Raw genomic sequence first — 23,205 nt, 5'->3', positions numbered from 1 at the left:
CATGATCACCGGAGCAAAGTATTCGGCGGCTGTGGCATGGAGGTACAATAACATCTCATATTTTAAAAAAACTCGTTTGAGTTTATTTTTTTCTGCGAAAACATGAAAGGAATAACCCGTTGTCCTCTTTTCTCTATCTGTTTCTTTTCTTACATGTTTGTTAAGACTATTCTGGAGAAAATGGGCATCCAGGGGAAGGTTCCAGCGATGACCAGCTTCTGGAGCTGATCAGGGAGGACATGAGGCTGCAGAGGGAGGCAGAGCTGCAGAGAGCCCAGGAGAGAAGGGAGAACTTTGACAGCTTTTTACTTTGCTAGAAAAAAATGGTTAATAAAGATTAAACATGTACATGTAAAAGAAATATCTAAATAAAATCAGTTCTGCATTAAACTCTTGAATTTTATTTTTGTTTACAAATGAGAATTGTTTACTAGAAGGTATCCGCTGGGTCTTGAAAAGTCTTAAAAGGTGATAAATCGGTTTTGGTCAAATTAAGACCCTTAGAAAGTATTAAAAACTATTATCACATCTTTGCTCAGGCTCAGCTAGTCGAAAGTATTTTCTCTGAATTAGCTCTCCAACAGTCAAGGAAATGATTAACCCCCAGAGACCCACGGTTGTAATATTACAACATCAGATTTAAGTCTACAAGAATAAACCTTCCCCATTTTTTTTCTTTTTAAAACCACATTTACATTGCTAATAGGTCCTATTGTTCAGTTCTGCAACACTATTGGCTGTTAAAATGTGTAAATAGGCCCGTTTATCTGGCCTCCTAGAACATGTGAAAGGTTAAAAAAATATTTTGCAGTTGTTTTCTAAATTTGGGTTTCTGGGGGTTAAAAAGCTAAATAAAACGTCGAGCTCCATCGTTTAAAGTTCCTTCTCCCTTCTGCCCAGCGGTTCCACGGTTGCTAGGCGACGGAACGTTCGCCGAGGGAGTTCATGAAGGCTAGGCCTGTCCAAATTCACAGCCGTTAACATCCGGTCTACCCGGCCGACGGAGGACGCAGCCCACGTCGGCCGGGTGGGCTGGGTCCTTCGAAGGATGCAGACCCTGAATTGAGACACAGCCGTGGTGTTAATCGCCTCTCGTAACCCCCTGTACACTACACGACCGCTTGGCGCAAAACTCGCCCCGATGTCGTGGCTTCTCGCACGACTGGAAAATCGGCTCAAAAATGTGAAAAAGTCGCACAGTGTACGCCCGGCTGTGACAGTCTCTCCCATTTCAATCCCAGAGTGTCCATGCACGCATTTACCTCTGTAAAAAGATCACTCCCTGTCGTTGTCCCTCTCATCGACCGCATTGCTGCCCGCTCCTCTGTGAGCTTGAAGTCCGTTATCCCCCGGACAAATACGAGCAGCTGGGCTGTGTCCCGGACATCACAGCTCCCGTCTAATGAGAAAAAGTCAAAACTTGCCACTTCACGTTGCAGCTGAAGCTCCAGGTTCCCCGCAATGTCCTCGATCCTCCTGGTCACGGTTCGCTGTTTTTAGCTATTTTGTGGGATATCACAAAGCTGGTCCTGGTTGCTGCATCCCTGGATGTGTGAAGCTTAGTAAAAAAGCCTTGCTGCTTTTGCAACTTTGCTAGCAAAGCTTCGGATGTCCGTGCCCTCTCAGCATCAGACAAGTTCTTGTATTTTTCCGAGTGTTTCTTGTCGTAATGCCGACTCAAATTGTAGTCCTTAAACACGGCAATCTCCTCCCCGCAAACCAAACACACGGTTTTACCTCCGACTTCAGTAAAAAAAAATACTTAGCAGTCCAATTTTTGTTGAAAATCCTGCATTCGGCATCTTTCTTTTTTGCATGAGCGGACATTTCTCAGGCTACAATCACCATGTCAACCGCGGGTACTTGTTGCTATACGTATTGCGTCATTGTGCACGTAAAATACAACTTCAAAATAAAAGCAATGCAGCCTTAGCCCATGCATGAGGTAAAATGAGAAAATACATTTATTTTGTAATTTCCAATTAACCTTACGCGGGCCGGTCAAAGTCAACCAAAGGGCCGGATGTGGCCCGCGGGCCGTAAAATGCCCAGGTCTGGTGTAGATCATGTTGTGTAAGTAAATATTTGTCTGTGTCAAACTCGAGCGCTCGATTACACTTTTGTCGTGTGTCCTCCATGTTACCCCATGTCCTCTAGACGCCTGGGTTGTAACCGAGGGACCAGAGGCGTCGACTGAGTGACAGCGTCGCTTCTGTCAAGTCATCAGCCATCAACGTCAATGTGGCTGTGAAGCACTTTGGAGCTCTCTGACTTATAAAAGTGCTATACAAGTCTAGACCATAGGGAGTCTAAGTTTCCGCCCTTTCCAGTCGGCTCATACTCAGAAAAGAGAAAAAAATGAAAGGGGGCCATAAAGGCTATTTTGTGATCCTGTTTCACATGCACCATGCGAAAGTTACTTTAGGTTTTGTGTGAGAAGATGGATAGGACAACAAATGCTCGTCTCATCAAATTGATGTTGTTGATCCAGACACGGAGAAGAGGAAAGATTAGTTTAGCAAGCTTAGAATCATTCTTGGATGAAAGAACGAGCATTAAGCATGGAGAAAATCCTAATAAATTCTGGTCATGTGGGTCTCCAGTGATGTCATATGTGCAACAACTGATTTGTAGACATTTAATTCCAAATTTAGCTTTTGCAGCCTCGTTCGCCTAACCCTAACCAGCTCTTTTTCGTTATTTCATACTTATTTTCAGGGACCTGTGAGCCAGAAGTAGATGGGCGTGGCTTTGTATGGATTCTAGCGCATAGCCCGGTAAAAAACGGGGCACAATGCAATTTGTAGCACTACCGATGCCACTGGCAGGCACATGTCAAAGGAAACTAAATATCTTTATTTTGGAAATCAAAATCTGGTTTAAACCAAAAGGCATGAGTAAAAAAAAAAGAAGAACATAGCCAGAGGCTCCGGCACATTTTTGGGGGTGTTACATGCATGTTTAGCTGTGTTGTCCAAAAAAAATCCTTGCATGGCAAACCTCCACGTAAGCATGACTAATCAGGATTTATAAAAATATGAGATATATGGTCAAGAATCATTAGGTTTTGTGCCGATTTGTTTGTTTGTAATATCTCTACATCAAACCTTTTCACACTTTTGGGAATCTGACTGAGCCTTTTCTCTGTTAAATATGTTTGTTTTACTTATTCCAGTGTTTAGGGTTTTACACTGTTTTCACCATGCTTACAGTTTTTCATTAGTTTGACCTCTTTTCATTTCTTTTTTAGTTTAGTTCCCCAATTCCTTTCCTAGTCATTTTTTTATTTATTTCCAGCTTCCTTTGCACATCTGATCCTAACTGACTTCTTTCAGTAATCATGCATCCATATGTAAATCACTCAGGTTGTTTCTGGGAGTGATGCTACATCAAAAATACTTTTGTAAATATTCATTGCATTTCACTGACATTGTGCAAACACACCAACTTTCATTTTGTCTTTAAAGTGGACCCAAAAAATAAAAAACTGTGGCTTTTGAGGTGGCTACTGTGTTCTCTACAAGAACCTTGTCGTCCCCAAACTTTCCTTCTGCAATCATCTTACTAGGTCAGTCTTCTCGAACTATTAGCTGAAGGTAGAGAGCTGACTTCAGTGAAAACAGATTTTACGATAAGAAGACAGAAAACAAAGTCATGGGATTACATTTATCAGAACAGATAAAGCAACGATGAACTGAGTTGTGTTAATAAAGTTAAAGAGATGGTAACATGGGTGCACTTCCTGTGAGACGAGTAAGTTGTTTGTCCTCACGGACCTAACCACAAGACTTCCACTTGGCCACCCTTCCTTTGCAAAACCTGATTACAGCGATGCATGTTTATGCTGGAATCTTCTGAATCTCTGAGTTGTGCCTTTAAAAAATGAATTATACAGATATCTAATTGAAGACAACTTCTATTTTTGTATTACTGTCAGTGACGCACGGTCTTGTGAGTCTCTCTTCTGCATTTTGGCTCACAACAGTGTTTTACAAAAACAGTTTGCATGTCTTTTTTCTTCGCTTCTCTACCGCAAGCTGTCAGTAACAAGCGGAAAACCTTTGCAGCCTTAGCTCTTTTTAAACACAATCGGTTATTAAAAGGCCCCCGTGGCTCAAATTTGAGACACTGGAATGTATACAGTATAAATGCATTTTGATGTCTAATTATTAGGGAAAGCAAAATGACAATGAATGCTGATAGACTAAACAGCTGGAATTCAAATAAAAAGTTTTACTGATATTTTGGGGTGTCATTAATGCCATGAAGTTCATTATTTTGTTTTTACAACGTGATTATTTTTTTTACTGTTTTGCTGAAACATTTTCTGACATAGTATCCCTAATATGTCAGAAAATCTGATTTAAGTTTCAAGCCACAATAATAAATAATCCCACTTTAGGAAATCAGGGAGTTGAAACATTTTTTTCATCGCAACGTTTCAGCAAATATCTTAAATAATCATTGTAAAGCAAGAAAAGATTAAATCAGGTCTTACCCATTTTAGAATCTGTCATTTATATCCCAAAACAAATGAAAAAACAAATAAATGACAGAAAACTCCCTTGGCAACACAGTTGAGCATTAGGCTGCTTCAGCCTCCAGCGCAACAACTGAATGAAATATTTAATTACTTGAAGCCCCACCTCTTCCTCTTCCACGACAGGTTCACATGAGCACAAAGACAGACAATATGACCATCCTTCAGTACAAAAACATCTGGTTTAAGTACGCCGTGCAGCCCTGCACGTGGTCCTGAATAAATGATTCACTCAGAGCTCTAATACTGGGACTTTGATGTAAAGGTAATAAAGTGGGTTTTAATCTGGCATCATTTAGTTATTATAGTAAGAAATTTCTATTGTGTAAAAAATTAATCAGATTTTTCTTTGTTTTGAATATTTTTATATTTTTGTTTATCTAGAAATAAAACATTATTAGGAAACATTAGAAGGAAACCAGTAGATTACATTATGACCCAAAAACTGAAAATGAATGCCACCTGTGTTTTACAGGCCATTTTACCTTTCCCAGTCTAGGCTTTATCGTGGTGCCAAGGCGCCACCTGATGGCCACACCATGGTGTTACCTTCACCTCTGGTTTGTGACTACAGATGGTGGCTTTGAGTCTTTGTTTTGCTAACACCAAGTGTCACTCTAAAAATAACAAACCTTTGCGTAAATATAAAAATAAAGTGTAAATGCAATCATGTTTTGCCTGTGTGTGTGTGTGTGTGTGTGTGTGTGTGTGTGTGTGTTTTATGGTAAGCGACTCCGGTGATATTTTTTTAGTTTATTGTCGGCATCCATAGAAGCGCAAACGAAGTAGTAAGTTTCAGATAAAGCTGTTTTTATCACTTCAACTCCTTCCTCATTTTGCTCCGTGCAAAATTAAATCCATTTCAGCTTAAAGTATTGTTTAATTAATTCCCATAACTGAAATAGTGAATGGTCTATTTTAGGAGGAAAACTACACAAACAAAGGAGTAGAGGAAGGCAGGGTGAGTTATAAAACAACAGGTGGGGAGGCTGTCAAAAAAGAGGTAGCTCAGAGAGCGGAGAGGGAGGGAGGTGTGCAACAGTTTCCTGTAGTTGCATGCTCAGCTCTGAAACTTCCTCTGTCAGAGAGAAGAGGCGACGCTGAGCAGAACAGGATGCAGGCTATCAAGTGTGTGGTCGTAGGAGATGGGTACGGCTACATTTTACTTCACTTTATTTGTCCTAACTTAAACCGTGTTTACAGGTACGGAATTGGTCCCGATCATTCATGATGGACATGTTTGGACCTGAGTTCAGAATGTAGGAACTGGAGGACAAAATTGTCAAATCAAATAAGAGTTGCATCTACTTCCGCAGTGTCTGGATTCGTTGGGGGTAATTTTCTTGTAGAACATGTTGGTCCCAAGGTGTTTGTTTGACAGCACCGATCAGAGAAGTGGATGAGCTGTGCAGGTCACAACATGTAGAAAATGCTTCTGAGCAGCAAACCTTTAGCACAGGCCCCCTTTCTTCTGAGGAGGAGCTGAGAAATGTCAAGAAACAGCTGATTAAGGGGAACACCAGACAGAAATAATCAAAAATACTGAAATGTGAACTTATTTGGCTGAAACGGTGTAGGAAAGTTTGAATTGTGTCAGTATCCACTTTATTAACATGTCTCCATATTTAAAGCACAAATAAGTAACAGTAAAGAGACCATTTGTCATAAAAAGCCACATTAGTTTTGTGTCTAAGAGATCAATAACAGTTAGAGCGATGGAAGAGCCTCTCAGGTGCTGAAGCTGCTCTTCCTTGTGTGCTGAGCTTCCTGTTGTGTCTGATTTAGAAATGTAAAGCGAAGAAGAAAAGGAAGTTAGTGTGAACACGTGAACTTGTGTGCGTGACAGAAGCTTGGTGTATCTTTAGGTATTTTTTAATAAATGTGTACACATGGTCTCGTTCCCTCAAGGCAACAGGAATCAGAACCGCAGGGTTAGGTGGGGGGTCGCAGAAAATGATAATGAAGAGGAATTTGTGTGGGATGATTATTGGGTTTTTGATCAAAACAAACACATTTTGAAAACATTTTTTTCCGACAAAGGTCATGAAGTAACTTGTTAGAATTAATTCTCGTAATTAATTAAGACAATCTGTCAGTGGAAACTGGTGATATGAGTCATTTCTGCAGCACGCTGACTAAAATCCAAGCATCTCCTGTAGCAGAGTTTTGTTTTCTTTTCTTTTGTCTGAGTTTGTAACTCCACCATTTCAGTTTGAGCCTTTGTGGTGGAAACCCTTTAAAATAATCCTAACAGCTGGGATGATGGAGGAACACGTGTTTGCTGGTCTGACAAGAGGAAGCTTGTGTTAGGTTGGAGGGAAGTGTGTGAGTCTGTAGGTAGCCTTTGTGTGTAACTTTTTAAAATGTATTTACAGTTATATGTTCACTTGCAAAACTTTGAATTTTAACTATAAAATCAGAAGTTCATAAGTTGGCAGCTTGATTAAAAAAATAATAGATCACATGTTCTGGTTAAAAACATTGTAAAAACTTTAATCCAGAGATTTATAGTCACACCTAACATTCATGACTCACCCAGCTTAACTCGCAACGGGGAAGGCTGTTGTTGGTTTGGCGTGCAGGAAACAGCAGTAAACGTCTCAGCTAGGAGAAGCTATCTGTTAGCATTCGCAAGTCCACCACATGGCAGAACTCCTTCAGGTGTTATTTGTGAATAAAACATCAACGTTGCACAACAGAAGCAGTGGTAGGGTTGCGTTGCTGTTATCCAATCAGAGGTGAGATGTCCAAATATCAGGATATAAGACTCCAAATCCTGCTGAAGCTCAGCTGTGATGTGGCAATCTTGTAGTTCCTGCACGAAACAGGCGCGCCAGAGCTTTGTTTCCCCAGAGTACGATTCACAAGGCATTCATTACTACTAGAGGCCACTGCAAATGTATTAAAACTGAGCGAAGGACCTCGTTAAGTCAGAAACAGTGATAACACCACTGGAACTTAACTGCAACAGAGGTATTATTTTAAATTTCTTAGACTAAATGGGTTTTTCCATTAGTTTAAGAACCAATGTCCACCTAATCACCACAGATACTTAAAGTAAACATGAGGCAATGTAAATGACGAATTGTAAAAAGAAAGATACAACTTTACAAAGGGTTTCCCTTATGAGTGGCTAATAAATAGTTTATAAATATGTTATTAAGGACGAGAAAGAGAACACTATTTTGGCTCACCATTTTGACAGAAGCTGGTCACTTTTTTCTCTTTTCCCCCTTTTAAAGTATAATAAACACTGACCATAATTTATTGTGTTACAGATTTATTAATAATTTAAAATTTTTATTTATTAGCCATTTATAATTAGAGCCACAATGTAAAGCAGTAAAAAAATAATTAGTTTGATAAGAACGGAATTTTGTTCTGAGTGAGAAATTATGACACACCAAGTCTTACTGGTGGTATTGTGTTCAGATGTCGTCATGTATTCCTGTGATGTAATCAGTTGTGCAAAATTAGATACCGGTAATACACGTGACCTGGAAGACCATTTCAACTAAACTATTAAAGCTCAATTTTAACTATTAAATCTGATTTTTTTAATAATCTCAGTAACTGTGAGAAACAAATGAATAAACTCCACACAAATATAAAAAACATTACTTTGATTATTTCTTTGTAGACCATGTTACAAGTGCTGCCAAATCTCAAACTGTGAACATATTTATTTTAAAAATATGCTGCAAAAAATTAACCTAGCAGTGTTAATGGTCACTGCTCAGGCTACAGCTAAACATGTGCATAACAAACATCTTAAAGGGAACATATTATGCAAAAATCATCTTTTCCATCCTTTAATGCTGTGACATGTGTCCCTATTGCTTGTATAAATGCTCCAAACATTAAAAAACATCCATCCATCTCTCAGTTTGGTTTAGAAATTATGCCCCTTAAAACATGCTGTTCCAAAAAGTCCATGAATCTTACGTTTTTTTGTTTGTTTGTTTGTTTTTACATGGAAACACTCCTCACCTCTTCAAGTTAGATGATTAGCATCTTTCCTGCCCTTGTCAGATATCGGAGCTTCTCAGCTTATAGCAACCAGAGTGGGAGATGGGTAGGCATGGGTGGGCGTGGCCAGCTCTAGCTTGTTTTCTTAAAGAGACAGTGTGTAGTTGTTACCATTACAGTTTTTATCAATTGCTAAAACTCTAAAATCCATTGACTGAAGAAAGTTCTCAGTTGCTTGAACTCATTAAGCTAACCGTTGAGCCTGTTGTCAAAACCTTAAACAATTTCACACGGTTTAGCAAAACTCTAAACACATTCTCATTCTTAAAACCCATTCTGCACTCTAATGTACACGTCGTCCATAATGGTAAACACAAGTGGCACACACTTACCCATAACAAGAGCACAAATGTCATTGATTGAACACAATCAGTCAAATTAGATTTCACTTGTTTCAAATGACGTGACGACCAATATAAGCAAGTTCAGAGAGCAAACAGGTTGTTGAAGGTGGGAATGAGAAAGTGTGACAATGGATAGAAGAATTCATGTGAGAGGACAAGGACGAGTGTGTATGCGAGGTGGGGGATGAGGAGGAGGGCAAGAAAGAGAAAGAGGAGGATGAAGAGGAAGAGCGAGACAAAGAGTGGAAATGTCCAATGAAATTTGAGCAACAATCATAGACCGTGTTGTTGTCCATGGGCTGACAATGAGGGAAGCAGGACTTGGAGTGCAACCCAATTTGAGCCTCAGGAGGGAAAATATTGCATGTGATGTCGATGAAGAGCTGTGGCCTGACCCAGCCCACAGACAAGAAGAGGCCCATTGATAACATGTTTAGTCCTTTGATGTTTTTCATTTTATGTATTTTTTTTCACTGTCATTGAACACTGTAGCACAATAGGCTCTATATGGTACAATAAACAAATCTTATGGCCCTGAACATTGTGCTTTCTATTTTTTGGTGTATTGTTTACTGACTGCTTGATGGTGTATGTCATTTTGAGTAATTTGTTTATGATTTGAGAGTAGTGTTTGATTTTGAGCACAGCTAAAACTGTTTTGAGGCAAAAGTTTGATTTTGCAAGAGGAATGAGAGGTTTTGTAAATCGTGCTTGAAGCTGAGGTTTTGTGTTTAATGTTTTGAGAAAAGAGAGCAAGGTTTCAGGAATTGTGCTTTAGCAATTGAGAAAAACTGTAATCTCTGGAAATATCCATCAAAATGTTGTTGAAAAATGTTGGTGGCTTTGTAATATATAACCATAAAAATCGGGTCTAAAGTAGATTGGAGCGGGTCAAAGTCTCTGAGCGATGCTTGAATAGTTGCTATGTTTCCTTATACATGAGCCCATGATGACTAAATGCATTTACTGATTTGTAACAAGCAGTTTCTAAACGTTGTTTCACACATTTACCTCTTCGCTTGTTGCCAGTGATGAAAGACAGTCTGATGTGCTTGTTATTTGGCTGGAGGTTAAACAATCTGATGAAGTATTCAATTCGAAAATTGCACTGCCAAGGATTTTTGACCCAAATGGGCTTCCGTTGGTAAGGTCTTTCTCGAATACAAAAATGATTTAGGCATGTACTGCCCCCATCGCCAGATAAAATACACACTGGGTGTGAAATGTGCAAGCAGAGAGGGCAACAAAGTAATGAGTTTGAGAAAAGATCTAAAAGTCAACGTTGAGAGCTCGGTTTGGCTGGTTCCTGTTTTTAACTTTAGCCGATATTTCTGAAATGGTTCAGTTCCTTTCTGACTCATGCACAACCACACACACACATACACACATACACACACACACACACACACACACACACACACACACACACACACACACACACACTCACACACACACACACACACACACACACACACACACACACACACACACACACACACACACACACACACACACACACAGCTCTGTGAACACTCAGTCATAATCCACACCATAAAGCCCCGCCATTACACAGTGAATGCAAACCTCTTTAGAATGACACATTATTTAATTTAAACCTGTTTCTTTCTGAGCTAAAATGTTCAAATGTATATAAAGATCCTGTGTTTGTGGCATTTTGATAATGTTTCACATTTACACTGTTTTGATTTTTTTTTTTTAATTTACAGTTTTTTGCAGACGTTAGGACCCATTTCTCAATAATTGGGTCGCATTTGCAAAACTCTGCATACAGTGTGCACAACAGAAGTCTATGAGGGCCAAACTGAGGATCAATTATCATTGCTTTGGCACAAAATGCATTGAGTGACTACATCTCTCGAATGTCATGAAGTCCCTTCTCACTCAGACACAACAACTGCCAAAAATCATTGTACTAACAGGACATGTTGCACTTGCTTACATACTGTTCACAAAACTATAAAACTTATATTCAAAACAATAACATACTGCAAAATTGAATATGACAGCAAAATCCAACAGCAATATGTTATTGAAACATAAATGCAGTTTAACCAGCCACAGCTGACTCTAATTGTAGATGAACAGCTGCACAGGTGTTACACTTTCAATGTCATTATAAAAGTGGTCAACGCCAACATATATAATTGTATGGGACAATGTGGCATTTCACCACTCCCATGCAGTCACAGAGTGGTTTGTGGCCCATCCCAGAATGGAGTCACTTTTCCTCCCACCTTACTCTCCATTCCTCAACCCCATAGGAAGTCTTTGCCTCATGGCGGTGGAAGGTGAACGACCATCATCCACATGATCAAATGTCCCTTCTGGATGCAATGCATGCTGGATGCCTGGACATATCAGCAGTAGATTGCCAGGGATGGATCAGGCATGCCAGAAGATTCTTTCCCGGGTGTATTGCCCTAGATGACATAAGATGTGATGTGGATGAGAACCTGTGGCCAAATGGAGAAGACCGAGTAGATTAGCATATTGAATCTGTATCAGTGGATGTTGTGTTGACAAAGTCTTGTGTTTTGGAAGTACTTAGTGCAAAAACAAATACCATTAAAGTAAATGAACAACATGAAATATTGACTAATTCTGCATCATGTCTGATTCATTCCAGTAACATCTGTTGGAAGTATGAACAGAGATGTGTCCTTGTTTTACACAAGAACATGTAACGCTACATGTTGTTAGTGTTTTTTAGGTCTTTGTTTGGTGGGTGACAAAGTGTGTTTGTGGGCTGTCAACCTTTGCTAGTGTTCTGGAGGAATGTGTTTATGTGAGACCTGAATGAAGTGTTTTGGTGGTTGTAGTGCATTTTGAATGTGAAATGAACAGTTTTGCCAAGCTGAAACTCAGTTTGGAGAACTGTGTGAAGTGTCTGGCAAAAGTGACATTAGTATTGAGAAATGGGTCCTAACGTCTGTAAAAACCTGTAACTTGCAATAACCCCAAACTCAGAGAAAACATTCGTTTGTGTCATCATGGGGAAATATGAAGGAGTAAAAATAATTTACTTGAAATCTGTTGTTCGCGGTGAAAATTCCAACTTTACTTAATTAGATCATTTCCAGAGTTTCACAGATGGACTGTGTGAGCCAGCAGAAAGTGTTGACCAGCTTTTACAGGTGTTGTCAGTCAATCAGCTGCCTTTGCAGAGTTCTGTTTGTATTCACACGGGTGGCAGTTTACAGTTTTTCTCAATTGCTAAAGCACAATTCCTGAAACCTTGCTCTCTTTTCTTAAAACATTAAACACAAAACCTCAGCTTCAAGCACGATTTACAAAACCTCTCATTCCTCTTGCAAAATCAAACTTTTGCCTCAAAACAGTTTTAGCTGTGCTCAAAATCAAACACTACTCTCAAATCATAAACAAATTACTCAAAATAACATACACCATCAAGCAGTCAGTAAACAATACACCAAAAAATAGAAAGCACAATGTTCAGGGCCATACGATTTGTTTATTGTACCATATAGAGCCTATTGTGCTACAGTGTTCAATGACAGTGAAAAAAATACATAAAATGAAAAACATCAAAGGACTAAACATGTTATCAATGGGCCTCTTCTTGTCTGTGGGCTGGGTCAGGCCACAGCTCTTCATCGACATCACATGCAATATTTTCCCTCCTGAGGCTCAAATTGGGTTGCACTCCAAGTCCTGCTTCCCTCATTGTCAGCGCATGGACAACAACACGGTCTATGATTGTTGCTCAAATTTCATTGGACATTTCCACTCTTTGTCTCGCTCTTCCTCTTCATCCTCCTCTTTCTCTTTCTTGCCCTCCTCCTCATCCCCCACCTCGCATACACACCCGTCCTTGTCCTCTCACATGAATTCTTCTATCCATTGTCACACTTTCTCATTCCCACCTTCAACAACCTGTTTGCTCTCTGAACTTGCTTATATTGGTCGTCACGTCATTTCAAACAAGTGAAATCTATTTTGGCTGATTGTGTTCAATCAATGACATTTGTGCTCTTGTTATGGGTAAGTGTGTGCCACTTGTGTTTACTCTTATGGACGACGTGTACATTAGAGTGCAGAATGTGTTTTAAGAATGAGAATGTGTTTAGAGTTTTGCTAAACCGTGTGAAATGTTTAAGGTTTTGACAACAGGCTCAACAGTTAGCTTAATGAGTTCAAGCAACTGAGAACTTTCTTCAATGGATTTTAGTGTTTTAGCAATAGAGAAAAACTGTAAGCGCTATTTTTGCAAAACTCTACACACAAATAAAAACCTTTCACCCAATTATCAAAACATTGTAGTTCTCTTGCAAAAACAAACACAGCTTGATTAGCTCTTCACACATTCGTAAAAATGGTGTTTTCATATCAAACAGTACACACAGGCCATCATCTACTAAGCACACAACGCGTCAACTGTACACTGGTGACATAAATACAAAACACATCTGGCTTTTGCTTTCTCTGTAAACAGATGTCAATTTGAGGTCATACTTTTGTCGTAGTGTCATGCAAACATACACGGATCCAAACTTCAAGTATTGGTGTTTATTCACACTCGTCAAAACCAAGACAAAGTCAGAACACAAAATAGTCATTTCACAAAAAACAAAACAAAAAAAGGAAAACAATAAATGACAATCAGCCTACATCATGTTGTTTTCTGGGTCCAGCCACAAAATTTCATCCACATTGCACGCAATATCCTCCAGTCCAATGCACCGGGGAAAATATCTCCTTGAATGCCGTATCCAAGCCTGGCATGATGCCTGGTCAAGATCTCCACATGCCTCCTCCATTGCCTGTAAAAGGGCTACCTGTTGATGAGGATGACGGTCGTACACTTTCCAGCGCCAGGCAGAGAAGAACTCCTCGATGGGAATGGAGAGTATGGAGGGAGGTTGAGTGCCGTGCTGGATGGGTGGTCTGTAAACCAGTTGCGGACTAAAGCAGCTCTATGGAAACCAACATTGTCCCATATGTTGACATACCAGGTATGCTCTGGTCTCTGAACAGTGAGCATTGATCATGCCATGTAAGGTGTCCAGGAATGCAATAATGTGTGCAGTGTTGTATGGGCCTATGGTTGCATGATGGTAAACAACACCATTTTGGCTTATAGCTGCACACATGGTTATGTTACCACCACGTTGTCCTGGGACATGGACGATGACACAGTGTCCAATAATGTTCCTGCCACGTCTCCTGGCTTTACTGAGGTTAAAACCAGCCTCATGTACAAAAAATAGCTCATGTACCATGGCACCTGCTGCCATCACTCTCTGGACAAGACAACACAAATGCAGCACATCAGGCCCATGCACAGCACAACAGTATGCAATTCCAAATTCAGAACCAATGACACCATAGCTTACCTGCACATAGTCATATCGCAGTTGCTTTGCACGTTCTGTGTTTCTGTCGAAAGGAACTCTGTAAATTGGCCTCATTCTTATTCCGTGGCGCACAAGTACACGACTTAGTGCAGAAATGCTTGCACTGTGTATATTTTGAAAGATGGTGTCATCATCAATTATGCGCTGCTGTATTTTGCACAGTCTTATTGCATTATTGGCAATCACCATGTTCACTACATGGGCCTCTTGCTCTGGAGTGAACATGCTTCCTCTGCACCCAACATCTGGATGTCTAGCAATTCTGTAAAGTAACTATTTCAGTATGTTTGCATGTATGGTACTGTTGTGTTTCTCATTAGAGCATGGCAGTGCTACAAATACTTACCGATTCTCATTTTGAGATGTCCTAATGATGCTTGCCACAGTGTAGCAGGCTGAACCCGTTGACCAGCTTCCCTCAGGGTCATCCCATGGTTGACGACATGGTCCACTATTGTGGCTCTGATGTCACCAGCTATTCTATTCCTTACTCTTCTTACCATTCCTCTCTTCCCTCCTCATCCTCTTCTTGCTCCTCCTTGTCCTCTTCCTCCAGCTTCTTCACCTCCACGTCCTCTCCCTTGGCCTCCTCCGATTCTGACTCGCCACACTCTTACTGCTCCTTCCATTGTACTCCACATTGACAGCTTACCTGTGGCTTATTTATTGTGCTTAGGCTGACTGCAAAGTGAACAAATGATCTAAAACAGTGTTCACATGTGAAAGTGTGCCAGACAGTAGGCAAAATAGTGTTAATGATAACCATACATGTGTATAATTTTGCTAGGAGTGTGTTGGAAATTTGGTAATTGAGTGTAAGCAGTGAGTTGCGTTTAAAGTTCTGCAAAAAGAGTATCGTGCAGTGAATTGTGCCTACTGTTTTGCAAAGTGTGTGTTACAAAATTGCAAACGGAGTGCAAAGCAGTGTTTGTGCTTTCAGTTTTGCAAACGCAGTGAGTGGTTTTGCTATAAGTATTATTAGTTTTAGAAATTGTGCCATAAGAATCACAGTTAGGGTTTTAGCCATCAGAAAAAAAACTGTAAGGTAGGGTTAGGGTTAGAAAGTAATAAAAGAGTAATCAAGAGAGTAGTAAATAAAGTAATACCATTCAAATACATTTAATGTTGAAGCATTTGTAAGATAATCTCTCTGAGATACAGTACATCCCTTTTTCTTTGAAATTGCATGAAATGGTAGTTGTTGTGTGTGTGTGTGTGTGTGTGTGTGTGTGTGTGTGTGTGTGTGTGTGTGTGTGTGTGTGTGTGTGTGTGTGTGTGTGTGTGTGTGTGTGTGTGTGTGTTCAGAAGCTCTGAAAACTGGGAGGGGCTTGGAGTAGAGTGTCTGCTCCACTAGCTTGGAGAGGTGGGAGGCAAATTAATTTGCGATTTCCCAAATGGCGGATTTCAGGCACACGATTCCTAAAACCTAACAAAGACAGAAAACCTATTGACAGATTTTATTCACATTTGGAGTGTTTATAGAAGCAGATCCCTGTCAAATTCTTGTCCCGAGTCAGTCTGCAAACCTCTGGTGATATGTTGTTGTTAGACACTTAAAAGGAAATTCCTGAAACAAAATAAGAAACTGGGGCCAGTCTGGACCTGTTGGATCGTCTGGCACATGCAGCCTCGGAGCTTCTTCGCTGATGATGTTGAAACAGGAGGATTGCTGAGGTCCCGTAATGAGTCAATTCAGAAAACACGGCCTCCGGGGACACTTTTGCTGTTAGAAAAAAATGAACCAATTTTAATTCGTATAGAATCAATGCATGACTTGAATGAAATGTCCCGTTATTCTAAAACTGTCTTAAGGTCTGATTTCATGTTTTTATGTGTGTCACAGTGCTGTGGGTAAAACATGTCTCCTCATCAGCTACACAACCAATGCATTCCCCGGGGAATACATTCCTACTGTGTGAGTATAACACACACACACACACACACAGGCTTTTGATATCTTTTCATAAACCAAGCACACACGAGCTGCAGTAAAAGCCTTCCTGCTTAGAAACGGACTCGTCAGGACTGGTAACAACAGGGCGGAGGAGAAAACACACACTTCATTTTGAAGTCACACTTCTTCACAGTTTCAGCTCTTTAGAACAGGAGTGTTCAGTCACACACATTTCATCCTACCTGTTACTGTCACACCCCGGGCCTCTAAAACAGGACAGAAGGACACGTTGTTCTCTGCTGTTTGTTTACTCAGCAAATTGTTTGGTGAAACATAGATTTTCCCTGAATGAATGTTTTGTCAGTATTTACGTAAAAGTTAGGAAGTCAGACTTTAATTGTGGATCTCAGATTATTTTACATGTTCCTGAGTCAGAAATATCTCTAAAGAATCACTAGAGTAAGAGTAGATGTTATCTGTCTTTAACTCTAAAGCCAACTGGAAAAAAGGGATGATGACGTTCGGAAGCAACAAAAGTTCAACATGTAAACATTTTATGATATTTTAGGTGTTTTCTTGATTGGTTATGTCCATTTTTGCAACAGTTTGGTTTATTTCTATAGCTGCACACCTGGTTATGTTACCACCACCATCAGAAAGAAAGAAAGAAAGAAAGAAAGAAAGAGAAAGAAAGAAAGAAAGAAAGAAACCAGCTTTAGGCTAATTTCCATTTATGTGGCAAGTAAATGCATATTTATTTATTTATTTATTTAAGCATTTACATTCTAATAGTCATGCAGATTTCACAACAAACCTCAAAGGGAGCAGGCTGAAGCAGGGAAGGTTATGTTCACCTACCCCTCATATGAAGACATGACACACAAACGCGGTCATAATTACTAAGTTCAATCCAAACATGCATTTAAAACACATATATTGATTCAAACCAGTCAAGTTAGCTATTTTATAAATAAAGTAAGTACCTTAGTTTATTACAAACTATTTTAAGGCTAGACAGAAATCTGGGTGCAAAAATTAACTATTGACCAGGAAAACAAATTCAACACAATAAAGAAAACAAACTGCTGCATTGCAGTGTCTCTGTGTGACCACAGGGTGGCAGTGTTGCTCAGAGATTCTAACAGCAGGAACCCAGGTGGTATCTTTAGTGTCAGACATCACAATCCTAAAAACCTTCTCTGTCAGTCCAGTCATCTTAGAAACTCAGTCTTAGGGCTGGTAACCTCAGGGTACCTCACGACACGATAACATTCACGCCACATGACTCACGATATGATATTATCAGGATACGGCGATATGGCAAAAGTTAGCCTACAACATGTTTAACCTTTTAAATTTATTATGCCCTGAAATTATTAAAATACAGTTGGTAAACGTCAACTGCTTTTAAATGTTTAACAGTCAGTCAATGTAAAAACAAATGTAAATGTCTTACAGTTACTCGTATAGGAAAGTCCATGCATACAAACATTTAAGTGCCTTACACCGACACAAGTGTGTAAAATAATAAGCTGCAGGAAGACGTTTCTGCAGTAAAGAAACCATAAAAAAACAAATGTTTCTTTCCGCAGACAGCCATGAGTCCTCTGCTCTAGCCCTGGCCTGTTTGTGCGTGGCAGGAATCGTTTTGTCAGTGAAATGTCTGGCTTGCTATGATACACCTGGGTTCACCGATGCGCATCATAAAGCAAAATCTGTCCTTCTCAACAGTGCTGTGCGCACAAAGAGACTGATTTACGCATCTGCGTCAGCTTCACAAGCGAGAGACTCACACGCATTCACAGAGACTTCTTCAAGCTGTTCTGTGTCTGCCGCTATATCTTCAGCTTCCTTTATGTTTCTGAGAGCACCACGGCAATGCTGTGGATGAAAGCAGCGCCCTGACCAATCACAAGCTTGGCCAGGGCGCATCGTTTTCATCCAGCTTTGTTTCATCCACACAACTAATCCAAAGTGAGCCCTAACTTTAGGACAAGCTGGTGAATCTTTTAATACTTTTCTTTCCCCACTGTTCAACTCCGCCATATTGTCCCTGATGTTCTTCTTCTTCACCAGGTGTTTTTAGTTCATTCTCATGAGGAGAGCTCCCTAATGGACCTCTGCGGTAGTGGTTAAAAAGCCGATCAATGGAAAGAGCATACTGGTACTCGTTCGTGAGTTGAAATATCGCAGTATTTCACCGGATCGGTATTTTGTCCCACCCCATTCATAGTTTATGTTTAATACATTTAAATCTATTTTGAAATAATTTCTTTTCATGATATATTTTTTCTCTCAAATTCAGGTTGAAACCTGTTAAATAATCAAACTTCCTGCGTGTGTCACTCATAAATCACATGATTGGTTGTTTGAATTTAACACCCGGTTGACTAATGACTGACCTTTTATTTTCTCGACAGCTTTGACAACTACTCAGCTAATGTGATGGTGGACAGCAAGCCAGTGAACCTGGGACTCTGGGATACAGCAGGACAGGAAGATTACGACAGGCTCCGCCCACTCTCCTACCCACAGACGGTATAAAATAATTATATGTGCATGTGTTTGATCAGAAAGCAGAACCCATTTAATCTCCAACTGTGAAACTGAAAGTTTAATTTGCAGCTGTCCAGCCCACAGCCGTCCGACTGAAGCGTGTCCTCATTAATTCTAATGACAGGAACGGAAATAAGAGGAGAATGTTCCTCAGGAGAGGGCAGATAAGAAAAGGAAATTAAATGTAAAGTGAATAAGTGGCTGGCTTTTGGGGTTAAAAAAATACTGACATATTAAAGATAAACAAATCCTGAGGGAACATTTAGTTCCTGTTTATGTTTAAAACTGCCTTTCTGCTCACCCCATTCCAGGATGTTTTCCTGATCTGTTTCTCCCTGGTGAGCCCGGCCTCCTACGAGAACGTCAGAGCTAAGGTGGGTTTTACGTCTGTTGTAGAAAACATCTAACAAAGTCAGTCTTATCACTAAAAATGAGACTGTTTCCATCCGTAAAATGACCCATCATGCATCAATGCATCACAGAATAATGTATTCAGTTCTGATGAACTGGTTTTGCATGATTAAATCTGTAATATTTCATTTTGTCTCTCAGTTTGTTTCAAAGACATTCAGTAGAGTAAAGTACATAATCTCTCATTGTGATGACATAACCATTAGAAAATGGCAAAAGCCGAAAATACAATCCGCCATGCTGAGCTGAGTCCTTGTTGATGGAGGTTTAAAATAAAAACTCACTGTAAGAAAAATCCACAGAAAGCTGAGGTGGTATGAGTATCTATTAAAAAATAATAAAAAAGAGGTTATAGATGAGTGATAAAATGATTAAAGAAAAACAAAGGAAACACGTTTAAAGAAATGGTTATAAATTAAAAGTCTTTTTAAAAATGCATTAAGTGACAAGTAAAAAAAAACTCATGTTTTGCATCCTTTTGTGCTGCCTTGAGGGTCCCTACTGCCTCTAGAAACCCTCCAAATGTGGAAAAAGTTCATCCATCCCTTTTCTGTCAGATTTTGGTCTCAGGAACGATGTGTCTAAATAAATAATTTTTCACAAAACTCTTGTTTGTGATGTCACAAACAGGCTTTTTGAAAAGGCTTGTTTTTGGCATACAACCACTTCTCAAACGGAAGAGGGAGCTGCTGCTGGATGAGCAGCAATTCTACTTTGAGTCTGAGCTGGGGAGGTGTGGGTGGGGCCAGCTAAAGCTTGTTTTGTTAAAGTGACAGAGCCCTGAAACGGCTCATTCTGGAAGGTACAGAAAAATGTCACAAATAAAACTGCTGAAATCCCTTTATGTGAGATTTAGTGCAAAAAACATCATATATAGAACACAGAACTATTAAAATATTAAAAACAGCCTTAAAGGGTTCCGTTACAACTTTTTGTATTTTAAAATAATTTTATTGAGCCAGTATGTGCTAAAAGGACCCTTTACAGGGTTAATGAAATGCCATCCAGTCCCTATTGCCCCTGTGGACAGAATATTCCACATGCAACTTCAGACTGGTGGGCTGCTCTGTTGGGAAAATTGAGCTGACATACCTGGTGCTGCAGTCTGGTTTCATTACGCTTCCTGCATGTTTTAGATCATGAACACCGCTGATTGATTTAATTTAGTGATAAATCACTCCTCTAGATACCAATGAAGGCTGGGGAGACATTTCAGCTGTTAGATTAAGGTGTTAAAAGACAAACGCACAGTGACAAGATAGGTTTTGCTTTTGGTTCAACAAACGGACACCAGGGGGTGCTAAAAACAGGCAAAAAGTTCTCCTTTAAATGTCTTTTATTCACTTATGTCATGTTTCAGGAACATGTCCTTCCTCTCTCGCTTTCCTCCTTAGTGGTACCCCGAGGTCCGCCACCACTGCCCCTCCACGCCCATCATCCTGGTAGGCACCAAGCTGGATCTGAGAGACGAGAAGGAGACCATCGAGAAGCTGAAAGAGAAAAAGCTGGCGCCCATCACCTACCCACAAGGCCTTGCCCTGGCTAAAGAGATAGGTCAGTCAGGTTTCTTTGTGTGATGAGGACTTGGTGAATAGACACGTACAGATAAGCGCACATTTATGAACTCATAACAGACCCCAGATCAGAAGAAAAAGTATGTCAATCAGAAATGTGTTATGTGACTGTGTTTTTGGTATTCGAAAAATTGCACCAAAACATTTTTCTGCTTTTGAGAGACTTCAACTTTTTTAGTATTTTGTGGTCTTTATGCATGTGTTTGTGTGTGTAGATGCAGTAAAGTACCTGGAATGCTCCGCTTTGACTCAGCGAGGTCTGAAAACTGTGTTTGATGAGGCCATCCGTGCTGTGCTCTGCCCACAGCCTGCCAAGGTCAAGAAGAAGCCCTGCTCACTGCTTTAAAGGTAAAACAAACACATGCGGCTTGTAAAGTTTGCATCTGTTGTTTTAAAGTTTTGTTGTAATGTTAAATTTAATACAGTTATTTTAAAATATTGAAAATGTTGAAAATGCTGCAGGAAAGATACCAGATAGAATCATTTAGACAAACACTGAGAATTTAAGCTGTTTCAGGCTAAACGATTCTGCTGATGATGTCACTTGTGATATAAAATCTTCAGTCAGATCACAGCAGCTGTAATTAATTTTAATGTTTCAGGGCAGTTTTCCAATTTGCAGAGATTTAAGGTAAAAAGTCTTACAATGAAGCAAAAGCCTGACTGACAACCCTCTGAACTGCACTGCCGGAGTGATAATAGAGGTAGAGAGCAGTAACAAAAGACTTTTTCTGGGTTTTTACGATTACCATAATAATTGGATTTAACTTTTGCTATAGTAACATGCCAGGGCGCTGAATATTTTTAAAGTAACAACAAAAACACACTTAAAAAAACTGAGTAAGAAATGAGTCGTTTTCATAAGAACACTATTTCATTTTTTCTCAGACGTGCAGCTTAATATGAAACTGATGTTTTTATTTAAACAGTTTCAGGACCAGAGGAGATAAGGAAGACATTCAGCCTGATCACCTTGTACCCCAAGAAGATTTCTACATTTGTTTGCCGCTAACTTAAACACGTTCTTTGTACTGATAGATAAAATAATGATAAGCGGGTTTTGTGCTCACACGTCGAAGCCTGTTCAGACTGAGAATGAATAATTTCATTACATGCAAAGCATAGGCAACCCACCCCAGTTTGCACACTGTTAGTTCTCCCTGTTAGCTCAGATGTTACCTATTAGCTTCATTTCTTACATATTTCAAGTGATGATAATGTTTTTTGTTGCTAAGAGAAAACCGCGTTTGCATAAAATGTGCATCAAGTGAGATTAAAAGCTATAATTATGATCATAAAGGAAAATTTTATATGAACAAAAGTTTAAAAATGTATTAGAATAAAGTTTGAGAACAAGTGTATCATTTGCTATATCGAAATAAAGCTGCAATTTTACTGTGAAGTGAATTTTTGGAAAATCTATGTGCAACCATCACGTCTTTCACAGTTTTAGAGCTGGGAAGACTAAGTTGGGTCTGTCTGAGATAATGTTGATGTATCTGATGGTGTTTCTGCCATCTGTTCTCAACATCATCTGTTTCACTTTGCTTTGCTGAAGGGCAACACGTCGGAGCAACAATATCAATCCAACTAATTCCTGTTGATTACCAGGAGGCAGCCTGATTAATGGTGCAAATGCAGTCATAACTGTCTGCTCACCAGGTGGAACACAAGATCACTATCTGAGTGTACAGTGTACAAGTGCGTCAAAGAATAAATGACTCTCTAAAAGTACAACGCTGAGGTTAGGGACATCACCAAATGTAAAATATCTCATCAATACCCTATTTCAACACGTATCTTGTTCATCCATAACAATTCACACATCATTTTATGTCTCACACACACACACACACACACACACACACACACACACACACACACACACACACACACACACACACAGGTTTACATCCATGTAGATAACACACTTGTCTGTATCTGTGCATGTTTATAGTTTATTGTATTCATAAAGAAATTTAGTACAGATGGGACTGTAACAATATTTCTGTTACACATCTGAAATAAATGATGTGAATATAAGTAAATTATTAAACTTTGATCATGTTTCAGCTTTTCCAGTCAGTAATAAAATAATCCTGACAGAAAAATATGACATCTATAAAAGGAGGGTCACTGAGTTGAAGGGAAATAATCTGATCGTGATCTCTGATCATGTAAAGAAATTCCCAGTAAATGAATACATTTATTTAATGATTAATTGGGAATTATGAGAAATTTAGAAAGAAATGTTGGTTTTCCACCAAACTAATTTCTTACAAATTTGTTTTGCATATTTTCTGTTGAAACCTAATGACTTCACTCTCTGAAAATAAATTCTGACTGCAACAAGACTCCCTCCCACATTTAATCTGCTTTAGTCACGAGTTTAGTTTGTGTATTCTCGGTCTTAGCTTTCAGAGCTCTAGTCAGAGATAAAAAGCCTGCAGGCATCTTTTTC

At 39.5% G+C, this 23,205-nt stretch overlaps 2 protein-coding genes across 2 annotated transcripts in view; one reads left to right on the top strand and one right to left on the bottom strand.

Moving 5' to 3' along the window:
• The window catches only part of cyth4b (cytohesin 4b), a 28,017-nt gene extending 23,380 nt beyond the window's left edge, over positions 1-4,637 (bottom strand). Inside the window, exon 1 of the mRNA XM_015968709.3 lies at positions 4,499-4,637. Coding sequence (XP_015824195.1) covers positions 4,499-4,517 — 19 coding nt within the window. The 5' untranslated portion in view covers positions 4,518-4,637. The remainder of the gene's footprint in view (positions 1-4,498) is intronic.
• A 909-nt stretch (positions 4,638-5,546) lies between these two features.
• rac2 (Rac family small GTPase 2) lies at positions 5,547-22,139 on the top strand. The gene is made up of 7 exons (XM_015968719.3): positions 5,547-5,689; positions 16,153-16,224; positions 18,624-18,741; positions 19,071-19,133; positions 20,565-20,724; positions 20,960-21,092; positions 21,674-22,139. Exons 1-6 carry the CDS (start codon positions 5,655-5,657, stop codon positions 21,088-21,090), a joined length of 579 nt encoding a protein of 192 aa, XP_015824205.1. The 5' UTR covers positions 5,547-5,654; the 3' UTR covers positions 21,091-21,092; positions 21,674-22,139.
• The last annotated feature ends 1,066 nt before the right edge of the window (positions 22,140-23,205 follow it).

This window comes from Nothobranchius furzeri, chromosome 4 (assembly GCF_043380555.1).
Source record: "Nothobranchius furzeri strain GRZ-AD chromosome 4, NfurGRZ-RIMD1, whole genome shotgun sequence".
NCBI classification, from domain to species: Eukaryota; Metazoa; Chordata; class Actinopteri; order Cyprinodontiformes; family Nothobranchiidae; genus Nothobranchius; species Nothobranchius furzeri.
The sequence above is the reverse complement of the archived record's forward strand: the minus strand, read 5'-3'. Positions and strand labels throughout refer to the sequence as shown.